The sequence below is a fragment of the Salvia splendens genome, chromosome 14 (genome assembly GCF_004379255.2).
Source record: "Salvia splendens isolate huo1 chromosome 14, SspV2, whole genome shotgun sequence".
NCBI classification, from domain to species: domain Eukaryota; kingdom Viridiplantae; phylum Streptophyta; class Magnoliopsida; order Lamiales; family Lamiaceae; genus Salvia; species Salvia splendens.
In genome coordinates this window covers 17,797,715-17,821,236 of record NC_056045.1, presented here as the reverse complement: position 1 = coordinate 17,821,236, position 23,522 = coordinate 17,797,715, and the positions used below count along the sequence as shown (strand labels likewise).

The 23,522-nt window shown below is 42.8% G+C and overlaps 1 protein-coding gene across 1 annotated transcript; it reads right to left on the bottom strand.

Annotated features, from left to right (window-relative positions):
* Positions 1 to 12,161: 12,161 nt before the first annotated feature.
* LOC121764854 (cyclin-D4-1-like) lies at positions 12,162 to 14,014 on the bottom strand. The gene is made up of 5 exons (XM_042160878.1): positions 13,607 to 14,014; positions 13,266 to 13,352; positions 13,063 to 13,161; positions 12,807 to 12,977; positions 12,162 to 12,712 (listed from the first exon to the last, which is right to left on the bottom strand). The coding sequence occupies exons 1-4, from the start codon at positions 13,919 to 13,921 to the stop codon at positions 12,840 to 12,842; spliced, it is 639 nt and encodes a 212-aa protein (XP_042016812.1). The 5' UTR covers positions 13,922 to 14,014; the 3' UTR covers positions 12,162 to 12,712; positions 12,807 to 12,839.
* Between the last annotated feature and the right edge of the window lie 9,508 nt (positions 14,015 to 23,522).

Genomic DNA, 23,522 nt, shown 5'->3' with positions numbered 1-23,522 from the left:
TTTTCCTTTTTGGTTCTTTTACAATTTTGCTTTTTATATATAATGCTTTTCAATAAGAACCATGCTTGAAACTTGCCTCTTTTCTTTTTCTTTTCTTTCACACTTGAGGACAAGTATGGGTTAAGTGTGAGCAGTTTGATGAGGCTCGTTTCAAGCATGTTTTCTGTGATAAAACTGCACCCAAATCTATAAATCTAACATGCAAATATGAGCCAGGTGTGTAAAATTCCGTCATATTCAGAAGATTGAACTGATCAGTTGGGCGGACGAAAGAATCAAGAAATGAAGTCGAAAACCTGCAATGTTGAGTTGATCAAGTCAGAAGTAAACGGAGCAAGTAGGAGTTTTCCGCATAGAAGATTGAGCTAAGGACCCCACCAAAAGCCAAGGGCAGGAATGACAGTTCGAGAGGATGGTACCCTAGGGATCAGAGCCCTACGCCTCCCTATATATAGAAAGCCCAACGCGAGTAGGAGAGGGCGACGAAGTCCACTGTGTGCATCTTAGGAATTCAGCTCTCTTCTAGGGCTGAAATGGAAGCTCGTTTCACTTCATTTTCATGATTTCCTTCGCACACACACTTGGTTCATGTTCTAGTTTAGTTTAGTGGTGTTTTGGGAGTTGGTTTTTATTACTTAACTTGCTTTGGTTCTGTAATTCCGCTTCGAGAAGGAGCGATGAAACAATTTCCAGTTTCTTTTGTCTACTTTCAGTTTACGCTTTGTTGCAAACTCTTGACTTTCGGATTCACTAATCTTAGTGTTATGATCTCAATTCTCGTTGCAATGTTCTGTTATTATGCATGAATCCTCTGATCTATGTTTGATTTCCTATTTACGATGCATATCTTAGCTCAAATGTTTGTTGCGGTTTTATTTCGGTTGATCTGAGTTTTCGATTTATGTTTTATCTAGTTGCAAAGAATATTATGGATAAAGTGTTTTGGGATGTTTAGATCTGGTAGATGAGTTGGTATTTCTGCATCATCATGGTTTAGTTTCCTATTTACGTGAGTGGAGTTTAGTTCTTAGGGTCAGATTTAAATTTACAAGTTGTTATGATAAGATTTGTTGTTCGTAAATCTTCAGATCTGATTATACTCTGTGTTTTATGTTGATTCCGTGAAGAAGATGAAGTTGTTAGGAAAATTTTACTTTATAGTAGGTTTTGCAGGAGACTGACAGTCGTCCATTTTATTCTGCTTGTCCATTTCAGGAAATCACATGATGAGTTGATCAAGTAGATTTTATTCCGTTTAACAAGTGGATCAGTTTAGTTAGTTTAGTTAGTTTAGTCTCTCAAGTCAAGCATCCCAACTTAACCCACGTAGTGAAGCGTGGCAGCAGCCATCTCATTCGTGTATGGAACTAATGTAAAATACATCATCTCTGTGGGATCAATCTTTACTTCCATATACTAGTTAATGGTATTGAAGGTTAAGGTTTTGAAAGCGCTTTTGAGCTCTCACTCAAGTCGGATCTAAGTCAGGTTGACCAATCTGAATCTCCACTGGATCCACTCACCGGCATTTTGCAGGTAGAAGACATACATCTGTCCAGCTGGATCAGTTTGACGATTTAACTTGAGTAATCCAACGATAGCAGAAGAAAAGAACAAGAGAAGAGCAAGCAGAAGTCAAACAACTTTTACGCACCCTAGTTTTAGGGTTCAAAATGTGACACTTTGAAGACATGGTTATTGGTTAAGGACTTAGGGCATTAGCAATAAGAGCCCATCTCTGGAACCGATCTCAGAGCCTATCTCCATTTTTTCCTGCCACGTCAACAGGCCCATCCCAGAGCATATCTCCCTGCAATGAGAGCACATCCCAGTGCATATCTCCCTGCAATGAGAGCCCATCCCAGAGCATATCTCAAAGCCTATCCCATTTCCACATCATCATTTTTATTTTTATATATTTCATTTTTTAAGACAAGATAATAAAAAAGGAGCAAATTTCATTAAAAAAACATACTACATTAAAAAAAAGATAGATAAAAATTATATATAGAAGTAAATAAAATTAAAAAAATTAATTTGTGAATGTGTGAAATGATGAGAATGAATGTGTGAAATGGAGGAAAGATGTATATATAGAAGTAATAAAATTAAAAAAAATTGAAAAATTGGCTCCGTCATCGGCCTGAGCCTCCGCAATGGAGGCCCATCGTAGGGCAGATGCGGAGCCCATGCGGCATCGGCTGGGGCGATTTATCGGTCAAGGGGTGGAGGCGTTGGGGAGGGGGAATCGGCCCTCCCCCCACAATGGTGACCTAGGAGAGCCGATGAGGGGGCCGATAGATAGGCCCTTACTATCGGCCCCCATTGCCAATGCCCTTAAGGTCTTAGTCCCTAGGTTTAGCGTTCAAAATGTGACACTTTGAAGATATGGTTATTGGTTAAGACCTAAGGTCTTAGTCCTTTAAAAATATTATCATGATCCCTTTTCCATGACTTTAGATGTTAATTTTATACTTTCACGAAGATAAACGGCAATTGTGTAGTGGAAGGTCTAATAGTGTATAATAAAATTTTCTGAAGTTAGAGGTGCAACGTGCAAAATGTGTATTCTAGTTTACTCCCTCTTAAAATTGTAAGCATGGCATTGACATAAATAAATGGACATGGGCCAGACAGAGCCCAAATATTCATGTAATTAAAGTTCCTGTTTTAATTACTAGTACTAAATAATTTGCATATAAATTTGTCAACCACAAGACTTGTAAGGATGAAAGACTCAAATTTGACCGTCTCATTTCTCGAATAAAAACAAATAAACTATATTTCCACAGCCTCCTATAGTCATATTTAATAAAAAAAAATGTTCTTGAACGTTTTGCCTTAGCCATACAAGTATACAACTCACAATTTTTCCAATTTAACACATGTTCTTGAACGTTTTGCCTTAGCCATACAAGTATACAACTCACAATTTTTCCAATTTAACACTCATGCCTGATCCTCATATTGTTCTATATACACTCAATTATATACTAACATTTATAAGAATCTAATTTATATTCCCTCCGTCTCATAATATGAGGGTCATATTTGACATAGACACGAATTTTAAGAAATATAAAGAATAGTGATTTGGAAAAGTAAGTAGAATATGAAATCCATTTTTATATTGGTTTTATAATAGAATGTGAGTGAAGTGAGTTAGTGGATGTAAGACCTACTAACCATTTATGATAAAAAAATGAAATATGACTTATTGTGGAACAGATCAAAATGACAAAATGTGACTCTTATTGTGGTATGGAGGTAGTAACAAAAAAACTTCATATTAAACCAAATATACTACTCTCACGTCCCTTATAATTTGTCACCATTTGACCCGGCATAGGTTTTAAGAAATGTAATAGAAAGTGGGTTGAAAAAGTTAATGGTATTTGGGTCTCACTTTTATATATTAGTTTTATAATAAAATGTGAGTGAGATTAAGTTGGCGGAACGTGGGGTTCATTACTAAAAATGGTAAAAATGAAAGGTGTTAAATTTTTAGAGACGGACGAAAATGGAAATAAGTGATAAATTTTCAGGAACATGGACAGTCGAGTAACATTTATCTAACAACATTTATCTAACAAGTCAACAAAAATGGTGAAAAACATGCAAACACCACCTACAAACAAATGCAACAAATTTCCCTAAGACTTTTGAATAAAGCAAAGTTCATCAGAGCTGGTGCCAGTGAAGAATTTGTGGTGGAATCTTTCACATGGTACACAAGTTTGGTTACTAGACAAATTATGAAAAGTATCGTTTATTTTTAAACATAATAATGAGCAAATAACATAACAAGAAAATGTAAAGATGGGATAAATGTTGAGGATTGTAGGCTTTTCATTGTGGATAAACACTCATAGTATTGCATGTAACTTCCCTTTAAAGTATGAGTATATCTTAATGTATCATGATTAATATTTGCACAGTGTGTATTAATAACTAATGATTCACTAGTTGTGTGGCTCATTGTTTTAACTAATTCTCATTAACTGAACAAATAATTGTATAAAAGTGTAATAAAAAGGAAATAGAAAGAAGTCTTGTTTGAAAGCCCCGCCGAAATTGAAAAATCTGAACAAATATAAAATCGGAGTTGGGTATCCAGAAAGATAGAAATAAATTAGTCTTGTGCAATAGTAGTATATAAGTTGTTTATTTCAGAAAAAAGGAAAATAAAAGATAAAAGATAAAAGGTAAAATTGAGTGGTCACTCACACTGGCAGTCTGGCACAAAACAGTCAAAACAAAAAGGGCAATGTGTGCACTTGGCCAATTCAAGATTTCACCGCTTTCTCATATTTATAACTCCATCCGTCCCTAAAAATTTATCACATATTTCCTTTTTCGTCCGTCCCTAAAAATTTATCACCTTTCACTTTTACCATTTTTTGTAGTGGACCCTACATTCCACTAACTCATTCACACTTACATTTTATTATAAAACTAATATATAAAAGTAGGACCCACATGCCACCAACTTTTTCAACCCACTACACACACTTCACACACACTACATGCACTTCACACACTACACACAATACACACACTTCACACACTACACAATTTCACACGTTTCACACACTACACAAATATCAAACACCACACACAGTACACACATTTCATACACTACACAAATTTCACACATTTCATACACTACACAAATTTCACACATTTCTCGCACTACACACATTTCACACACTACCCACATTTACCGCACTACACACACTACGCACAATTCACACACCACACACATTTCACACACTACACACATTTCCCGCACTTCACAAATTTCACACATTTCTCTCATTACACACATTTCACACACTACACACAGACTACACAAATTTCACACTTCACACTTTACACACATTTTACACATTTCAAGCATCCGAATTTTGGAAAAATAATTTCAGTTTTAGATTTTTTTTTCGATAAGAATAAAAAAACTGAAATTTTCCATAAGTTAAAACTGGACCAAATTTAAAATTTTAGTTTGTGAATAGTGTGTGTAGTGTGTGTATTTTGTGTATAGTGTATGTATTGTGTTAATTTTGTGAATATCGTGTGTGTATTTTGTGTATATTGTGTGTTTGCAGTGTGTGTATATCGTGTGCATTGAATATATTGTATATAATCCAAATTTAAAATTTTACATTGTGAATAGTGTGTGTATTTTAGGTATAGTGTGTGTAGTGTGTGTATTTTGTGTATAGTGTATGTAGTGTGTTAATTTTGTGAATAGCGTGTGTGTATTTTGTGTATATTGTGTGTTTGCAGTGTGTGTACATCGTGTGCATTGAATATATTGTGTATAATGTGCGTAAGTGTGTGTATATTGTGTGCATTGAATATATTTTGTGTATAATGTGCGTAAGTGTGTGTATATTGTGTGCATTGAATATATTTTGTGTATAATGTGTGTAGTGTGTATATTGTATGCAGTGTTTGTATTCTGTGTATAGTGTGAGTGTGTGCAGTGTGAAGTGTGTGTATGTGTGTATAGTATGTGTATTTTGTGTGAAGTGTGTGTGTGTTTAATTTGTGTACATTGCACAAATTATTCAAAATTAATTTTATATCAATTACTTCACTTTGCCAAACATAGAATTTGTAATTGAATTGAATCAATTCCTTTCAATTCAATTTCATAGAATTTCAAGTCCAATTCAATTCTAATTTTGTATACCAAATGTATTCCTTCACGACTTAATCCTCGAATAATTCAATATGCTATATTTGAATAAATAATCCTTGTATGAGAAATGGACTAAAAATGAGCGACTGTGAGAGCCTTTTGTGTTTTCTATCTCTCCTCAATTTCTCCCTCTTCGTTTTTATACACTACAACACTTCTCAACCATCACAATCCTCTCTCCCTCTATTCTCAACTATTGTCTCCCTCTCTATCTCCACCACTTTTTTTTCTTTGTTCTCAAATTCTATCGCCTCCTCAAATGATGTGCTACAACACTGCCAAATTCTTATTTCTTTTTTCATAATCCAGTTAGGCGAAAAGGGGTTGAAACTAGTTTTCCTTCTGCAATTCTTTTTTCAATTTGAGCTCTCTCAGTTACCTTCGACATTCTATAATTGGGATTTTCATTTTTATATTCCATATAATATATCTCGTAATTTCTCCCCAAATACTCCAAAACTTTCTCCCCAAACTTCATCCCTGCGGATTTTATCACTTTCACATCAAATTGTCTTGATTGATTTCAAGTGTGGCGGCGGCTCAACGAAAATTGAAATCTCCAACGGGCTGTCGATTAAACCTTATGAAACGTGAATGTTTGGCACATAAGTTTTGAACTACGGCAATATCAATGGCAGTAGGCTAGAGTGGGAATAAGAAATTTGATGTGGTTTACATCTCTGACGATTGCAATTTTAAGAATTCTGAAAATTAAGGAAAAGTAAGAGAGTATGAGAAATTGTTGTGGATTTTACATCTCGCTGCAATTTTGAGATTTCTGAAATATTAGGAGAAGAAACAAATCAAATACTGATGTGTTGGGTAATTTCAAGCTGGAGAAGAAAAATAATGAAGAGGGAACTGCTTATAAGCATGAAATCCAAGATGAGATGAGATGTGCCGTGAAATTGTTGTAGCAAAAAAAGTGGAGATAGAGGGAGACGATAGCTGAGATAGAGAGAGAGAGGATTGTGATGGTTGAAAAGTGCACTAGTATAGAAAAACGAAGAGGCAGAGATTGAGAAGAAGAGAGAGAGGAAATACAATAGGCGCTAAGAGTGTCCACTAAAAGGTGGACACGCCCAATAGCCCCGCCCCAGTTTTTTGTCCATAGTCCCAGTTTTTTATTCATAGTCCCAAAATTCTATTTCCGCCACTATAGTGGACAACTCCAATAGCCCTAAAATTTTATAATCAATTTTCATTTTTAATCAAGTGTAATTTAAATAGTCGTGAGGATCTCCACGACTGAGATGGAGGAAGGGGTGGACTCGATGCCCACGGTGGGGGAGATTGATTCCAACTCCAAGACTGTGACGGAACCGCATATCTGCCAAATCCCGACGGCTGAGAAGCATATCCGCCAAAACCCGACAGCTGAGATGGATTGCTGTCATATCCCGATTCTTCAGTGTCGGGTGATTCGTCGTCTCCTCGGTGCATTTTGTAGAGAGTGTTTTTGTAGAAAGTGGGTGTGTGGATGTTGTGAAAATGGGAGTGGGGGAGGAGGGAGAGTGGTATTTATAGATATGAAAAAACGAAAAAAAAAAAATTCAAACCATGCGGCTATAGCCGCGGCGGATTTCCGCCACTATAATAGCCGCGGCTATAGTCGCGCCTATACCATGCACGCCGCGTCCTCGCCCCACTCGCGGCGAAGCCTCGTCCGCCGCCCTCCACCCCTTCCGCCGCGTCCACCCTCGCGGCGGACACCCCATCCACTAAGCGCCGCGCCTTCCGCCCCGCCATCGCCCCGCTCGCAACGACCGCCGCGTCCACCTTATAGTGGACGCTCTAAGGTTGACATCCCAATAGCCTCTCCCAAGTTTTTGTTCATATTCCCACTTTTTTTGTTCATAGCCCCAAATTTTTATTCCCACCACTATAGTGGATACTTTCAATAGCTCCCAAATTTTGTAATCAATTTTCATTATAAAATGTAAATAATTAGAAAACGAGGTAATTGGGGTCGAATATTCGTTGTATTGCAAAAGAGTAAAAATATACAACGAATATTTAAAATAAAATACAACTAAAAACTCCGCCACCGTCTACTCGGTGTCGGAGTCGGCTTTCTCATCTTCTTCTCCTCCTCCTCCTCCCTCGCTGCTGCCGGTTGCGGTTTACCCAAGAGCGTCATCAGCCAACCATAGCCGACGCTCATACCGAGTGATGAGCTTCTTGTAGATGTTCCTGACGTACGGGTCATCGGTGGCTACGTATTTGCAGCATGCGTCTTGCAGTTGTTGCATCAGCTGCACATCTATGTTATCCCTCAAGACCTCGTGGGGACCTTGCACCATGTGATGTGGGATTGGGGCGGGCTGGGGGATGCGAGATCCAGGCGCGGCCGACGGCTGACGGGAGGCACTTCTAGCCCCTCTGGCTCTTCGACTTGCTCGTCGGGCTGCTCGAACGAGTGCGAGCCGCTTCCGCTGCTGTAGTCCCCGGCAAGGTTGTGCCTTGTACGCTTCGGACCAGGAGCTGTATTGACCTCTTGCGGCAGATGGCCTTGAATTTCGGACATTCTGCGAGGATTTGATACTCCTCCCACATTGTGAACTTCGGCCAGCCATCTGTGTGGTATTGGCCCATCGACAGGGCCATCACGTCTGTCCCGCTTCGGCCACTCTCAGCGTGGAGAAGGTTGTTCTGGTATATGCACGCGAACCGCTTGGTAGCCAGCAGAATCCTACCCCATTTTTTGCGGATCTGTTCTGGGTCGCGCTTATCGGCGGCAACGGGTTTGAACTCGTCGCATGCCATCATGACGCGCCTCCAAAAGCTCCCCTCAGTCTGATCGGTGCCCACTATGGGGTCCGATGTGATGGCTTCCCACGCCCTCGCCACGGCAATTGACTCCGCTTTGGTGTAGAGCTTGCCCCGTTTGGAGCCAGAGCCACCGCTACCGCCGACGCCACTGCCCTCGCCACCGCCACTGCCGACGCCGCTGCCCGAGCCACGGCTGCCGCCCATACAGCTGACGCCGCCGCCACCTCTGTCGCCGCCAATGCCTCGGGTCAGAACAGGCGTTGCCACCCGTGCTGCCGGCGTATCCGGGACGCCGAAACTGAGCAGACCCATCATAGTATCCAATGCGTATTGATCTGCTTCAGTGAAAAGCGATTGGCTGGATTGGAAAGGGGACTCCGGACGCGGCTGGTTAAGCGCGCCGAGGTTGGGTCTGTAATCTCTAAATGCGGAGCGACTTCGATTCCGCTGAAAAGGTGGGGGCGTTGGAGAAGACCTCCACGACTGAGATGGAGGAAGGGTTGGACTCGATGCCCACGGTGGGGGAGATTGACTCCAAATCCACGGCTGGGACGGAGCCCCGCCATATCTCGACGGCTGAGAAGGATAGCAGCCATATCCCGATGGGTGTGAAGGATTGCCGCCGTAGCCCGATTCCTGCGAGTCGGGTGATTCATCATTTCCACCGTCCTTTCGCCCGGCGCGCCTATAGGCGCGGCGAAAGGACTCCCGGCGCGTCCTCACCCTCCTTTCGCCTGATGCTCGTCCGCCGCCTCCCGCCGCACTGTTCCTCGTCCGCCCCGGGGCGGACATCTCCCCCACTATAAACCGCCCCGGGACCGCCTTGTCGGGGCTATAGGCGCGGCGGTCCCTCATTTTTAATCCCTCATCAGCATATCATTTCTCATCCTTCTCTCTCTTAAAATTATGACTTTAAAAAGACACGAAGGGTTTATGTACCATTTTTTAACTTCACTTGTAAAATGAAAATAAAATTATGAAATATAAAAAATATCAATTGACATACACACACTACATTAAAATATCATATATTGCATAAAACAATAAACACATGTTGTCGTACATGAAAATACCATATACACTTACATACAACAAATATAATTTCTGATACCCACATCGTATGTGTAAGTATCGAATTTAGTACATTCATTGTCTTGATTACTAAATTATTTTAATATCATTATCGATTATACTTCCTTCCTCCCATAATAAATGACATACTTTAGAATGAGCTTTTTTCAAAAGAGGAAATGTAACATCTGTTATGATAAGGCGAGCCAAAAGGATTATTATATAACATCCAACAAAACAGATAAGTATAATAAAAAACTCACATTAACTATTGACACAACCTTCACTTTGCAAAAGTGCTACTTAGTTCATTTCTAGAATTGAGTGTCAAAATTGCCTATATAAGGGTGTCCACAGTGGCAATAGCCCAGCAATAGCCCAGCCACAAACTCCTCATGCCACGTCATCAATACTAAAAATCCTCCTGCCACATCAGAAATAGCCCAGCCATATTATAAATAGCCCAGCCACATCAATAGCCACATCACTAAATAACACAATATACGGAATTTAATTTACGAGACATATACGGGAAACATTAATAATACTATTTCACTTTAAAAAAAATACAAAAAATTTAAAAGTACAATAAATTAAAAAAAGTACTAAAATTTTAAAAAAGTACATTAATAATAAAAATTACATTAAAAAAAGTACATTACTTAAAAAAAATCACTCGGTGGCTCCCTCGATTCCGTCGTCGCCGTCGCCGTCGCCACCGTCACCGCCGGATCCGTCGCCACCGCCTCCGCCGCCTCCGTCGCCACTGTCACCGCCACCTCCGCTGCCACCGCCGCTGCCGCCTCCACGCAGATCGTCATTCATGCTCTCGAGCAATGTGAAGAGAAATCTCTTCTCCTGGGGGTCCGTCGCCGCTCGCCATTCGGCTAACGTCTTCACCATCATCTGGCACGTTTGTTGACGCGCGAAGTACTTGAGATCCTCTGTAGACTGGTGGTCAAAGGGGGATGCCGACTGGACCTCCTGGGAACCCCCGGCGGCCCCCCTCGCCGCCCGTTGCGCCCGCTTTTGCCCAACGGGGCGAGGTCGGCGGCCGAACGAACGAGGGGTGGGGAGCACCTGGTCCGTCTCGGGGAGGTCGTGGGAACCACCGCTGCTGTCGCTGAAATCCCCGGTATAGTTCAATCGTTGCCGTTTCGGCCAGCCAGCATCGACACCTACTCGGAACTTCTCAGAGTCGTTCAGCACAAGATAGCAGTTCTAGTAGGTGAAGTCCTTATACAACCCGGGCTGGGGAAAGGCTTTCTCCGCTATCCTCCTGCAGTCGTCCTCCGTTTGGCCACTACTCTGCATGCGGAGGGCGTTGGCGTACAAACCCGAAAATCGGGAGACGGCAGCCCTGATTCGGTTCCACGCCTTCCGGCAATCCTCCCCGTTGTGTGGCCTCCCCTCCGGGCAAAATCGCTGGTAGGCTGCTGCTACCTTGCCCCACATGTTGACGATCCTCTGGTTATTAGAAACAAGAGGATCGTCGCAAACACTCACCCACGCCCTTGACAGGGCAACGTTCTCCTCGTCCGTCCACCTTCTCCGTGCCGTGGGGTCATCCCCACCCGGCTGCGACGACTCCCCGACCTTCTTTCCCTTGCCCTTCTTCTTTGGGGCGCCACTACCCTGCACTGCTCCCCCCGTTTGAACGGGAGTTTCCGGAACTCCGAGACTATCAAACCCCAAATCCGCCAACGAAAATTCATCAAAACCGCTCGGCGTGAACTGCGCATCCGTTGGGGTCGATGTGTGCGACGAAGCAGTGCTGAAATCAAAACTGGGGCGATAGACGTTCCCCCGCGTCTCCTGCATCGCAGGTACTCCCCCTGGCGTCCCCTGCATCGCCGGTACTCCCCCTGGCGTCCCCTGCGTCGCCGGTACTCCCCCGGGCATCATCTGCATATTGGGTGCCCACCCCGGCATCATCTGCATATTGGGTGCCCACCCCGGCATCATCTGCATATTGGGTCCCCAACCCGGCACCGCCGGGAACCCCCCCGACGGACTCCCTCCGGTCGGCATCCCGGGTAGCATCTGCTGCCACGGGTACATGTTGTAGTACCCGGGCATCTGATTCCATCCGCCTCCAACATTAATTGGGGGAGTTTGAGAACCACTCGTCCCTGAACTCGGCTCGTTGTTTAGATCCATTTCTCGGTGTTTTTCTTGTATAGAAATTTAGATAGAGAGAGTACTCGTTAATACAAGTGGTGCGAATGAAAATGAAGTGCAAATCGCGTATATATAGTGTCGGGACAATTTAAAAAAAAATAAAAAAAACCGCTGGGCGATGCGCTGGGCGATCCCGACGCTGCAATGGCGCCGAGCGGATCGCCCAGCGCATCGCCCAGCGCCCGGCGACCGCCTAGCGCTAGGCGATTTTTAATTCCGAAAAACCGCTCGGCGGTTTTCGGAGGCTGCAATGGTTCGCCTAGCGACCGCCTAGCGCCGGCGCTCGGCTAGGCGGTGTGCTAGGCGCCATTGTGGATAGCCTAAGGGGCAAAATTATGAACAGGTACCAAAAATAATCCTATAAAAAAGGCAAGGACTATTTTTAAGCGACACTAAAATATCATGTACCTGAAGTTCACTCTTCCTTTAAACTCGAATGGAAATACATAACATTCCCAAATTTCCCGATAACAAATCTATATAAAAAATAATACTCCTACTAATACTTATTATCTCATTTATCTCGCTCAAATGGTTTTGTCCCAGTCTTGTCTGCTACCATTTCTTTTCATGCTCACACCAAATTCCCCACCAAATTTAAATTGCCATTTTACTACTGAGACAACATTTCTCTTCACTTTTAAAGCTCAAACATGCTGCATCCAACACCCCATTTGGGCTATAAGGCAGTGATGACGGTGACGACGACGACAATGATGAATGCGAGGACACGCTCGTCGTGGTAGAAGCAGCAGCCCCGCTTATTGATATCAAATCTTGAATCAGCTCAAGGCATTTCATCACTTTATATATCAAATCTTGAAAACAAAGCAAGGGAAAGGTACACAAACTAATTGCCCCAATGCACTTCACTCCCTACCTTCTCTTGTATAAAACTCTCATCGACGTCCACTTCCCCCGAGACATACAATGCCACAGCTGCAGCTATCTCGGACGGCTTGAACTCCAAGAAGTCGATACCTGCTTTCATTTCGCAACCAAACATTGTTATACAAATAACATTAGCTTCAAAATGGTTATAAGGATGATCGTGCCAAGGATGATCTGTATCGACCTAGTGAGCAACGGCCCTTGTGGGATCCGAACATCACTTGTTTTCCAGAGGTAGAACTCTATAAAGTTGAAATGGAGTGTAAGGCTTGACATTCCAATTCAAGTAGCTCAGCGCTAACATCTCCATTCTTTGTACAGTCTTCCCCTCAAACACGAACCCCGGCTCCCCTGCCTGATCGATTAGCCCACATTGTCATCGATTTAAGTTGAGATCATCAAGTCACACACAGAAAACGACAAAGGTACATAAACTTCACCTGTAAATCGACTAGAGAAGGCACGTTAACCTCGTCCGTTTTGGCTGCCAACGATAAACAAGACACTGCAATCAACTGAATCACCCAATGCGTACCCTTCTGTTTATGCCAATAAAACAGAATCAATCAATCGCCATTACAAACCAAAACACGAATCGAACTAATGAAATTGTGCATTTCATTTACTCTATTCAATCACATACAGGGAGGCTATACATTGACAGAAACCGATCCAAGTAATTCACTGCTAAATACAAGCAAAATTCTCCAAATTTGTGATGTGCACAAGCCTGCAAAGCACAGAAGAAGAAAGATTCACTTTGACTAAATAATTAAAGGATCTCAGCCTCATAGATTGCAATTAAATTGCTCAAGCAACCATTTACGGATGAACATAAATGCAGAAAGCCACATAAAAATTCAATCTTTCACCATTTCTACTGAAGAGAATTAGCAAATCAAGAACTACAACACTTAATTTGATCCATAAACCTAAAAAATTCAATCAGATTAATCCCAAAAATGTAAATGACAAGCAAATAACCTTGAGCATCCAATCAAGAGCCTCCCTTCTCAAAGTCAAATCCAACTCCCCACTCCTCAACCTCACAAGATAATCATTTCGAGGCAAATGCTCTCTTTCTCTCTCTACCATCCAACCAATGCATTCCTCAGTGAGAAACGGCAAAGGAATGAATTCTGATCTGCCCTCGGCCTTTCCACCATTGGTTTGATGATGGATTTCATGATTGAAAGTTTCAACGGAATCACTGTCATCAAAGCATAGGCTTTTGGTTTCATCATCGCAGAGCAGCAGGTCTGATGCTGTCCCACAATCAAAGCCTTTGTTTCCAGACATTGAATTGAATATAGTAATGTGAGTGCCAAGATATCAAAACCTCATAAAGATTGGGTTTTTATGGGCTTTATTGGCTTCTTTATACATGTAAAAATTGGCATTACTGTGAGGAGACGCAGAGCGAGGGAAATAAGCGTGGGTGTGAGAGAAAGTGTGGAGTATATTTATAGAGAGGGAGAGGTATTGAATAGACAGTGTCGTGGAGGGGGAGCATTATGTAGAAATGAACATGTGTCTTTAGACCATCCACAATAGGCGCCCAGCGACCGCCCAGCCGAGCGCCGGCGCTGGGCGGTTCGCTGGGCGGTCTATTGCAGCCGCCCAGCGGACGATTGGAGAGAGAAACCGCGCAGCGCTGGGCGGTTTCGTGGCGCTGGGCGGTGCGCTGGGCGATCCGCTCGGCGCTATTGCAGCGCCCGGATCGCCCAGCGCGATTTTTTTTTTAATTCGAATTTTTGAAATTCGAATTTTTAAAAAAAAATCAAATATAAAAAAATATTATTTATTTATAAAAATTGTTTTCTATATATAAAAATCAATTTTTATAAATAAATTTATACTAGAAATTCGTAATAGCCCATATATATTTAATGGGCTTGCGAATTTATGAAACTCATTCTTGGTTGTCTCTCTTTTATAGAGACATCCTTGAATGTTTTATGTTCCACTTTCGATGTGGGACAAACTCATTCTTGGTTGCCTCTATTTTATAGAGACATCCTTGAATGTTTTATGTTCCACTTTCGATGTGGGACAAACTCATTCAAGGATGTTTCTCTTTTATAGAGAGATATCCATGAATGTTTTATGTTCCACTTTCGATGTGGGACAAACTCATTCAAGGATGTTTCTCTTTTATAGAGAGATATCCTTGAATGTTTTATGTTCCACTTTCGATGTGGGACAATCTCATTCAAGGATGTTTCTCTTTTATAGAGAGATATCCTTGAATGTTTTATGTTCCACTTTCGATGTGGGACAATCTCATTCAAGGATGTTTCTCTTTTATAGAGAGAAATTCTTGAATGTTTTATGTTCCACTTTCGATGTGGGACAATCTCATTCAAGGATGTTTCTCTTTTATAGAGAGATATCCTTGAATGTTTTATGTTCCACTTTCGATGTGGGACAAACTCATTCAAGGATGTTTCTCTTTTATAGAGAGATATCCTTGAATGTTTTATGCTCCACTTTCGATGTGGGACAATCTCATTCAAGGATGTTTCTCTTTTATAGAGAGATATCCTTGAATGTTTTATGTTCCACTTTCGATGTGGGACAATCTCATTCAAGGATGTTTCTCTTTTATAGAGAGATATCCTTGAATGTTTTATGTTCCACTTTCGATGTGGGACAAACTCATTCAAGGATGTTTCTCTTTTATAGAGAGATATCCTTAAATGTTTTATGTTCCACTTTCGATGTGGGACAATCTCATTCAAGGATGTTTCTCTTTTATAGAGAGATATCCTTGAATGTTTTATGTTCCACTTTCGATGTGAGACAATCTCATTCAAGGATTTTCTATAAATTGTATTTTAAATTATGTCATTTTTATTTTTTAAAGATTTTAATTATGTCTTTTTTTTATTTTTTAACTTTAAGTTGTAATGTTATTTTAAATTTTCATTTGTAAATTTAATTAATGTAATTTTTTTTAATTATGTAATTTTTTTTAATTATGTACTTTTTAAATTTTATTAATATTAGTGAATTTTCCCGTATATGTCTCGTAAATTAAATTTCATATATTGCGTTATTGTTAATTATTGCATTTTGTATATATTTGTTAATAGTGATGTGGATAGTATGTGGCTAGGCTATGGCTGGGCTATTGCTGGGCTATTTGCTTGTTTTGATGATGTGGCAGAAGGATTTTTAGTGCTGATGATGTGGCAGTGGCTAGGCTATGGCTGGGCTATTGCTGGGCTATTTCTATTGTGGATGGCCTTAGAGCATCTCCAGTGGTCGGATGTCTCACTCGGACATCCACTAGGACATCCCAAAAACACCTCTTGCAAATGCTTCATTAAAAAAATTACATAAAAAAAGAAAAAAAATTACATAGTAAAAAAGAAAAAATTACATAATAAAATTTTTGACTCGGCTCACTCCTCGTCGTCCGTGCCGCCCCCGCCGTCGCCCGTGCCGCCCCCGCCGTCGCCCGTGCCGCCCCCGCCATCGCCTGTGCCGCCCCCGCCGTCCCCGCCGCTAATCTCGGCGCCATCATCTCCAATGGGTGGCATGCCCAAATCGTGCCGACATCCATCGATGACATCCTTCAACATCCTTTTGTACACAGGATCTGTCGTGCTATGCCACCTATGCATGGTCCGGACCAAGCTAGTCGTTAACTGCGCGCGGGCGAGTCGGTCGATATCTTCTGGGGGAGCAGGGGCCTCCGATTGGACCTCGAACGACCCGTTGCTGCTTCCCCTAGCCCTCCGCTGCGCAGCCTTTTGCCCAACCGGGCGACGATGACGGCGAGAGTCTGATTGAGGTAGCGGGGACACTTCGTCGGCTTCTGGGAGCTCGTGCGAACCAGCACTGCTGCTGTATTCACCAGAAGCGTTGATCTTCGTCCACTTCACCCAGCCCGATTCGACTCCCCCACAAACCTTTGGGGAATCCTTCACCACGAGAAAGGCGTCCCACTAATCGAATTGTTTGAACTTCAAGGCTCTGTCGGGGTACTGAGCAAAGGCACGGTTCCGGACATCCTCCTCGGACATACCGCTGCTTGCCTGGCGGAGATTGTTTTGGCAGAGGCCCGCAAATCGACTAAGCTTAGGCCTCAACCGCTCCCACTGTTTCCGGCACTGTTCGGGAACGCGACGCTTCGCCCCAGCCGGTTTGTGTGTGTGGTAGGCTTCAGCGATGCGATACCATAGTCTGTCAATATGTTGGTTGGCACCGACATAGGGATCCTCAACTACTGAAACCCAAGCCTTCGCAAGCGCGACATTTTCCCACGGGCTCCATACCGTCCTCTTTCCCGTCTCATCCTCATCCTCCTCCTCTGCCACCGTTCGCGAGGAAGAGCCCGGGGCTTTCCCCTTGCCCTTGCCCTTGCCACGTCCCTTCCCCCTGCCTGGAGTCTCCCTGACTGGAGATAGCTCCAACTCCTCTAAAGAGAAAGTTTCCAAGCTGGTGAACTGAGTCTCCGGAACATAAGTGGAGGGGGTATCAGTCATATCGATAACTGGCCGATACACATCGTCCGCTTGTGGGACCCTGCCACCCCCTCCCCCCGGCATCATCCCCGCCATCATCCCCGGCATCATCCCACCCATCCCCATCATATTTGGGGTCATGCCCCCCATCCCCATCCCCGGCCCCGGCATCATCATATTTGGGGTCATGCCCCTCATCCCCATCCCCGGCATCATCATATTTGGGTTCATGCCCCCATCCCCGCAGCCCTGGGCATCATACCACCCATTCCACCCATCCAATTGTACATATAAGGGGACATCATCCCACCCATTCCACCCATCCCCGACATTGTCGAAACTGTTGTCGCATTTCCGCTAACGTTTCCCTCCAGGTCGATGGGAAACGCCGGAGTCTGCGACTCGCTCGTGGCAGGGGAGTTCCTATCGTTCTCCATTAAGTAGAAATGAAATATGTAGTAAAAGAAGAGAGAAACTTGTTAACACAAGTGGTGCGAATGAAATGAAGTTCAATGAGCCGTATATATAGAGTTTTAAAAAAAATTAATTACCGGACGTCCGACCCGGACGTCCGACCCGGTCCACAGTGGCGGACGTCCGCCCGCCCGTCGCCCGCACGTCCGAGGACACGCGACGTCCTCACGGGACGTCCGTATCCGACCTTCGATGCCACAATGGCGGACATCCCGGTCGCCCGTCGCAGACGTCCGACCGGACGTCCGCCATTGGAGATGCTCTTAGGCCATCCACCATAGGAATAGCCCAGCCATAGCCTAGCCACTGCCACATCATCAGCACTAAAAATCCTCCTGCCACATCATCAAAACAAGCAAATAGCCCAGCCATAGCCCAGCCATAGCCCAGCCATAGCCTAGCCACATAATATCCACATCACTATTAACAAATATATACAAAATGAAATAATTAACAATCACACAATATACGAAATTTAATTTACGAGACATATACGGGAAACATTAATAATACTATTAAAATTTTAAAAAGTACAATAATTTAAAAAAAGTACAATAATTAAAAAAAATTACAATAATTTTTAAAAAAGGTACAATAATTCACTCCTCGTCGCCGTCGTCGTCTCCTCCGTCGCTGTCGCCACCATCGCCTCCGCCTCCGTCGCCGCCGCCTCTACTATCGTCGGCTTCCCTCTGTGCCGCCTCCAAATCCTCCTGCATGCTCAGGAGCAATGTTTGAAGCAAACTCTTCTCCACGGGGTCCACCGCCGCCCGCCATTCGGCCATCGTCCCAGATCGGGGGCATCATCTGGTGCCACGGGTACATGTTGTAGTATGGGGGCATTTGACTCCATCCACCTCCCACGGGGATCGGGAGAGTTTGAGATCCGCTACTCCCTGAAGTAGGCTCGTTGTTGAGATCCATTTACCGTTTTTGATCTTGTACAGAAATTTAGATAGAGAGAATACTCGTTAATACAAGTGGTGCGAATGAAAATGACAGGCAAGTCGCGTATATATAGTGTTTCGGAAACCAAAAAAAAATTAAAAATTCGCGCTAGGCGGTGCGCTAGGCGATCCGGACGCTGCAATAGCGCCTAGCGGATCGCCTAGCGCACCGCCTAGCGCCGCGGAACCGCCGAGTGCTAGGCAGTTTTTTTTCGCGAAATCCGCTAGGCGGCTGCAATAGATCACCTAGCGCACCGCCTAGCGCCGGCGCTCGGCTAGGCGGTGCGCTAGGCGCTATTGTGGATGCTCTTAGAACATCTCCAATGGCGGCGAGTGGGCTGGCTAGCTGATTTCCGGCGCTCGCCGGTTTGCGCGCCGAACCATTGGAACCAGCGAGCGCCATTTCGGCGAAAAAATCGGCTAGCGCAAGCCGATCGCGCGCGCGCTCAGACGGACGGCGACGGACCCCGAGGAGAAGAGTTTTCTTCACGCAATGCTCGTGAGCATGCGTGACGATTTGAAGACCGGGTGGGCACCGGGGGGTTCCGGCGGATACGGAGGTGGCGGCGGCGGTGACGGTGGCGAGGGGGGTGACGGAGACGGAGTGAGGCGGAGATCGTGTTTTTTTAAATAATGTAATTTTTTTATTGTACTTTTTTTAATTTAAATAATATTATTGAATTTTTCCGTATCTGTGTCGTACATTTAATTCTGTATTTTGTGTGATTGTCAATTATTTGTTTTATATAATTAGGGGTAATGTGGCTAGGCTATTGCTGGGCTATTTGCTTGTCCTGATGATGTGGCAGGAGGAGTTTGTGGCAGAGATATTGTTGGGCTATTGCTGGGCGAAAGCCACTGGAGATGCCCTTAGGGTAAAGTGAAGTGAGGTTCAGAGAATTCCCATTGAGTCTTTAGACAAAAAAAGGACCAAAATCAAATAGGGAAAATTTAAAAAACTAATTTATTTATTTATTTGAAACCATTGGGATTATTAGAATAAAAGAGAGCATTCGCATTAAGGGCGTCGATTGGTCGTCGTTCGTCGGTGGTCCAATCGGCGCTTATTGTGTGGAAACCACCGATCGACGGCTATTGGCGGTACCCGCGTTGCCGAGCTCGATCGGTGCCTATTTAGGTGTGCATGTATATATATTGGTTATTATTGTATCATTAAATGAGTTAGTTGAAATTTAAATTTGAAGTTAAATTGAATGCGTATTACAACCGTGAGTCACCGGCGGTTAATCGCCGGTTCGGGCCCGCCCGTTCATGAACCGGAACCGGCGGTTTGAACCGTCCGGCGGATTCGCGGTTCAGGCGGGCCGGTTCAGGGTCGAGGGATTATTGAATCGTGAATCGGCAGTTCGAACCGGCAGTTCAACGGTTCCAACGGCGGATTCCAGCTAGGGACGTAGGGTTGCAGGCTAGGGTTGCGGTTCAAACCGGTGGTTTCTGACGAAAACCGCCGGTTTTCGGCGGTTCCGGTGACTTTTCGGTGGCAGGTCGTAGGCTTGAAAACCGGTCAGAAACCGCTGGTTTTCGGTCAGAAATCGGCGGTTTCCGTCAGAAAACCGTGGACTGAACCGCAGGTTTATGGTTGAACCACCGGTTTCGGCCGAATTTAAAATTTAAAATTTTTTTTATTTCTTCCAATTTTACTCCTATAAATACCTCACTTCCCACTCATTTTTACTCACCTCATCATTGTGTTAACAAGGATTTCATTCTCAATCTCTATTTCTCTATTCTCTCCCCATTCTCTCTAATTGCTCAAGTTGTTTACTAGTTACTAGTTTACTAGTTACTACTTACTACTATATTTGTTGTTGTGCTCGTAATTTACCACTTATTTCATACTCCATATTCAATCCATACTACTTTCATTTATCACTATGTCTTCTTCTCGTGGTGGACCGGGACGTGGTGATCGGGGCAAGGGAATTGCCCAAGATCAAAGTACTAGTCGTCCCTCAAAATCAAGGCGACTTAGTCGTCGAGAAGTTATGGAAGAGGTTTCCCGAGTGGCGGTTGAACGCATGCAAGTAAGTCATGAAAATTTATTTTTACAATTCATAATTTCATAAGATTGAGTTTTTAAATTTTTTTTGTGTTCCTAATTAAACTTCAACTTATATTATATTTATAGATAGAAGAAGATCATAGGATGGTCATGCTACTCGCTGAAATGCATCAAGGTGGGGGCGGGGGCGGTGGTTCCCAACAAAATGACGAGTACGACGTGTCTATATCGTCGGACTCGGACAACAACGATGATAGATCTCATTCTCGTATCCCGTCTAGCACCGGCGGAAATGAGGAGATGCCTCCCCCCCCTCCACCCACTAACACGACAAAAGCTTTGAAATCTGATATTTTTGTCAAACACTACAAGAAGGTCTCGGTGGTGATTCCAAGTCCTCATGATCCGCACTCTCAAGAAGAGATATCGGCGTTTCATGCGTATTGCAACTATTGTGATAAAGTCTACAAATTCTCGAGTGGTGGGGGATATGGCACCCTCCGTCGCCATTTGGTGACAAAGAATCCGGTAGAATGTGACACTACCTCTACCCAAACCCAACTAAACTTCCAACCCGGTGGCTCGGGTTCGTCAGGTACGCCTCTTTTTAAATATGATCAAAAAAAATTTCTGATGTTATGACTAGATAACCGGCAATGAAGCATTTTCCTTTTAACGTTTATGATGACAAAAAATTTGAGGTTACTATGCAAAGTGGTTTAAACGTAACTATCAAAAGAATAGGGAGAATGACCGTTCAACGATCTACCGTTAGGCAATGTTTAGAGAAAAGGTTGAATTATCACGTTATTTAGTTAACTTGGGCCACAAAGTGAACATTTGCTCAGATGTGTGGACTGATTGTTTTAACCGGCATTCATACATGGGCATTACGATTCACTTTGTGGACAATAGTTGGACTTTAAACAAGCATTTAATAGGTTTTAGAGAACTTGAAACTCCACACACTGCACCCGAAATTGCTTCTTTGATTTTACAAGTTTTGAATGAGTTTCAATTATGCAACAAGATATTTTCTATTGGTTTTGATAATGCAACTGCTAACACCGCAAGTATTAGCAATTTGATTGCGGCTTGTGCTCCGGTAATTGTAGGTAAGTATTTTCATCAAAGATGCACATATTTTAAATTTATGTGTACAAGATGCACTTGAATTATGGCAAAAGCATGTTAGTCCTATTAGAACTGCAGTTAGATTAATCCATCAAAAGCCGGCTATTGGCAAAGCATGGAAGAAATATTGCCATCAAAACAATGTTAGATATACGAATTTTACTATGGATGTGTCTCATAGATGGAATTCGACATATGATTGTCTGAATTCTACTTTGACGCATAAAGATTCTTTATGTGATTTTTATAGAACCTATCTCGTTCATGATTTATATCTTTCACATAGTTGTTGGAAACATATCGTGGCTTTATTTAAATTGTTCAAATATTTTAAAAATGCTACTGTTGAATTATCGGGTGTTTATTACTGCACTGATGTTCGTGTTTTAGAGCATTGCATGTATATATCACTTGGTTTTAAAACTGCAATGAAAAATGCTTCCTCTTCGCCTGAATTAATGTGTGTTTTATATTATATGATTGAAAAATAGCTTAAGTATTTCAGTGAGATTCCAACCATGTTTTTGATTGCAAAGGTATTGGATCCAAAATGGAAATTAGTCGGTACCTCTAGGATTTTAGATTTTTTATTATAACAATTTGAGTTCTATTGATCTTGGCCCCCTTCAAGCAATCCAATCCGATACCAGTGACGAATTTGGAGTAGACCTCTCAGAAACATTTCAAATAACCCTCATGTACCGGTCCATTATCCAACAAACCCTCGAGTTTAACTTGCGCACTCTCTACACCGAATATGAAACCAAATGTAACACTACCCACCAAGTCAGAAGACCCCCCCTCCTTCACAACATAACTATGGCTTCGCATTTCAAGCCGATTATGATGACCCCGACGCGCAATCCCAATTAGCCAACCTATACAGCTACAGCACCGGCGGAAGGTCCTCAGGTATGGTGAATGAATTAGATTTATATTTCGATTCACTATTTTCCTTTGGTGATGAAGGTCCTACTCCTCCCACCCAAATCGGCGTCCTCGATTGGTGGGGAACCCACGAGAAAGATTTTCCCATCCTTGCGTCAATGGCCAAGGAGATTTTTTCTGTTCCGGCTTCCACTGTCGTCGTCGAGTCCGCTTTTAGTGTTGGCTCGCGTGTGTTGGATGAATCAAGAAGTAAGCTCTCGGCGAAAAATATGGAAGCCATGATGTTACTTGATGATTGGGTCAAAGGTGACGTCCGAGAACAAGAAAATGATTGGGATGATCGTCAGGAGGGATCACAAGATGAATTCACCGGGGATGAATCGTAGGCCAACCGTCAACCGCCGCCGGCCAAGCCAAACAGGTAAGTAAGGTAAGAGAACTACGTGGGCTTTGATTCCCTAATGCAAATGAGCATTGGGGATATGTAGGCACCTCAACTTAAATTTTAAATTTAAGTTGAGCTCAAGTCATTTTTCCTTTATTTCTATTTTTTTTCATTTGTTCATACTTTAAAAATATGCAAATACAATTACATAATTGTATTTGTATATACTCTAGTCGATGAAGCAGATTTCTCTATACGGCTAAATCCGAGAAACTTTTGACAATTCTACTATAATTATTGATTGTTAGACTAAACTCAACATTTAAAGTTGAATTGCTAAAGGTGTCCTTAATTTAGTTATGTAGAAAGATCTCCTTCGTCGATTAAAAGTATATATACTTATAAGTTTTTTATAAGAACTTCTACGTCGTTTTTGTCATTTGTAATTAGCTTCGTTGTTGACTAGTACTCTCGTTTGTATTTAAATTTTTGTTTAAGACTTCAAAACCTCAAGGTTTTTTCGATTTGTAATTGTTGTAAACGTGTAATCTCAATAAAATTGCAACTTTCATCGTAT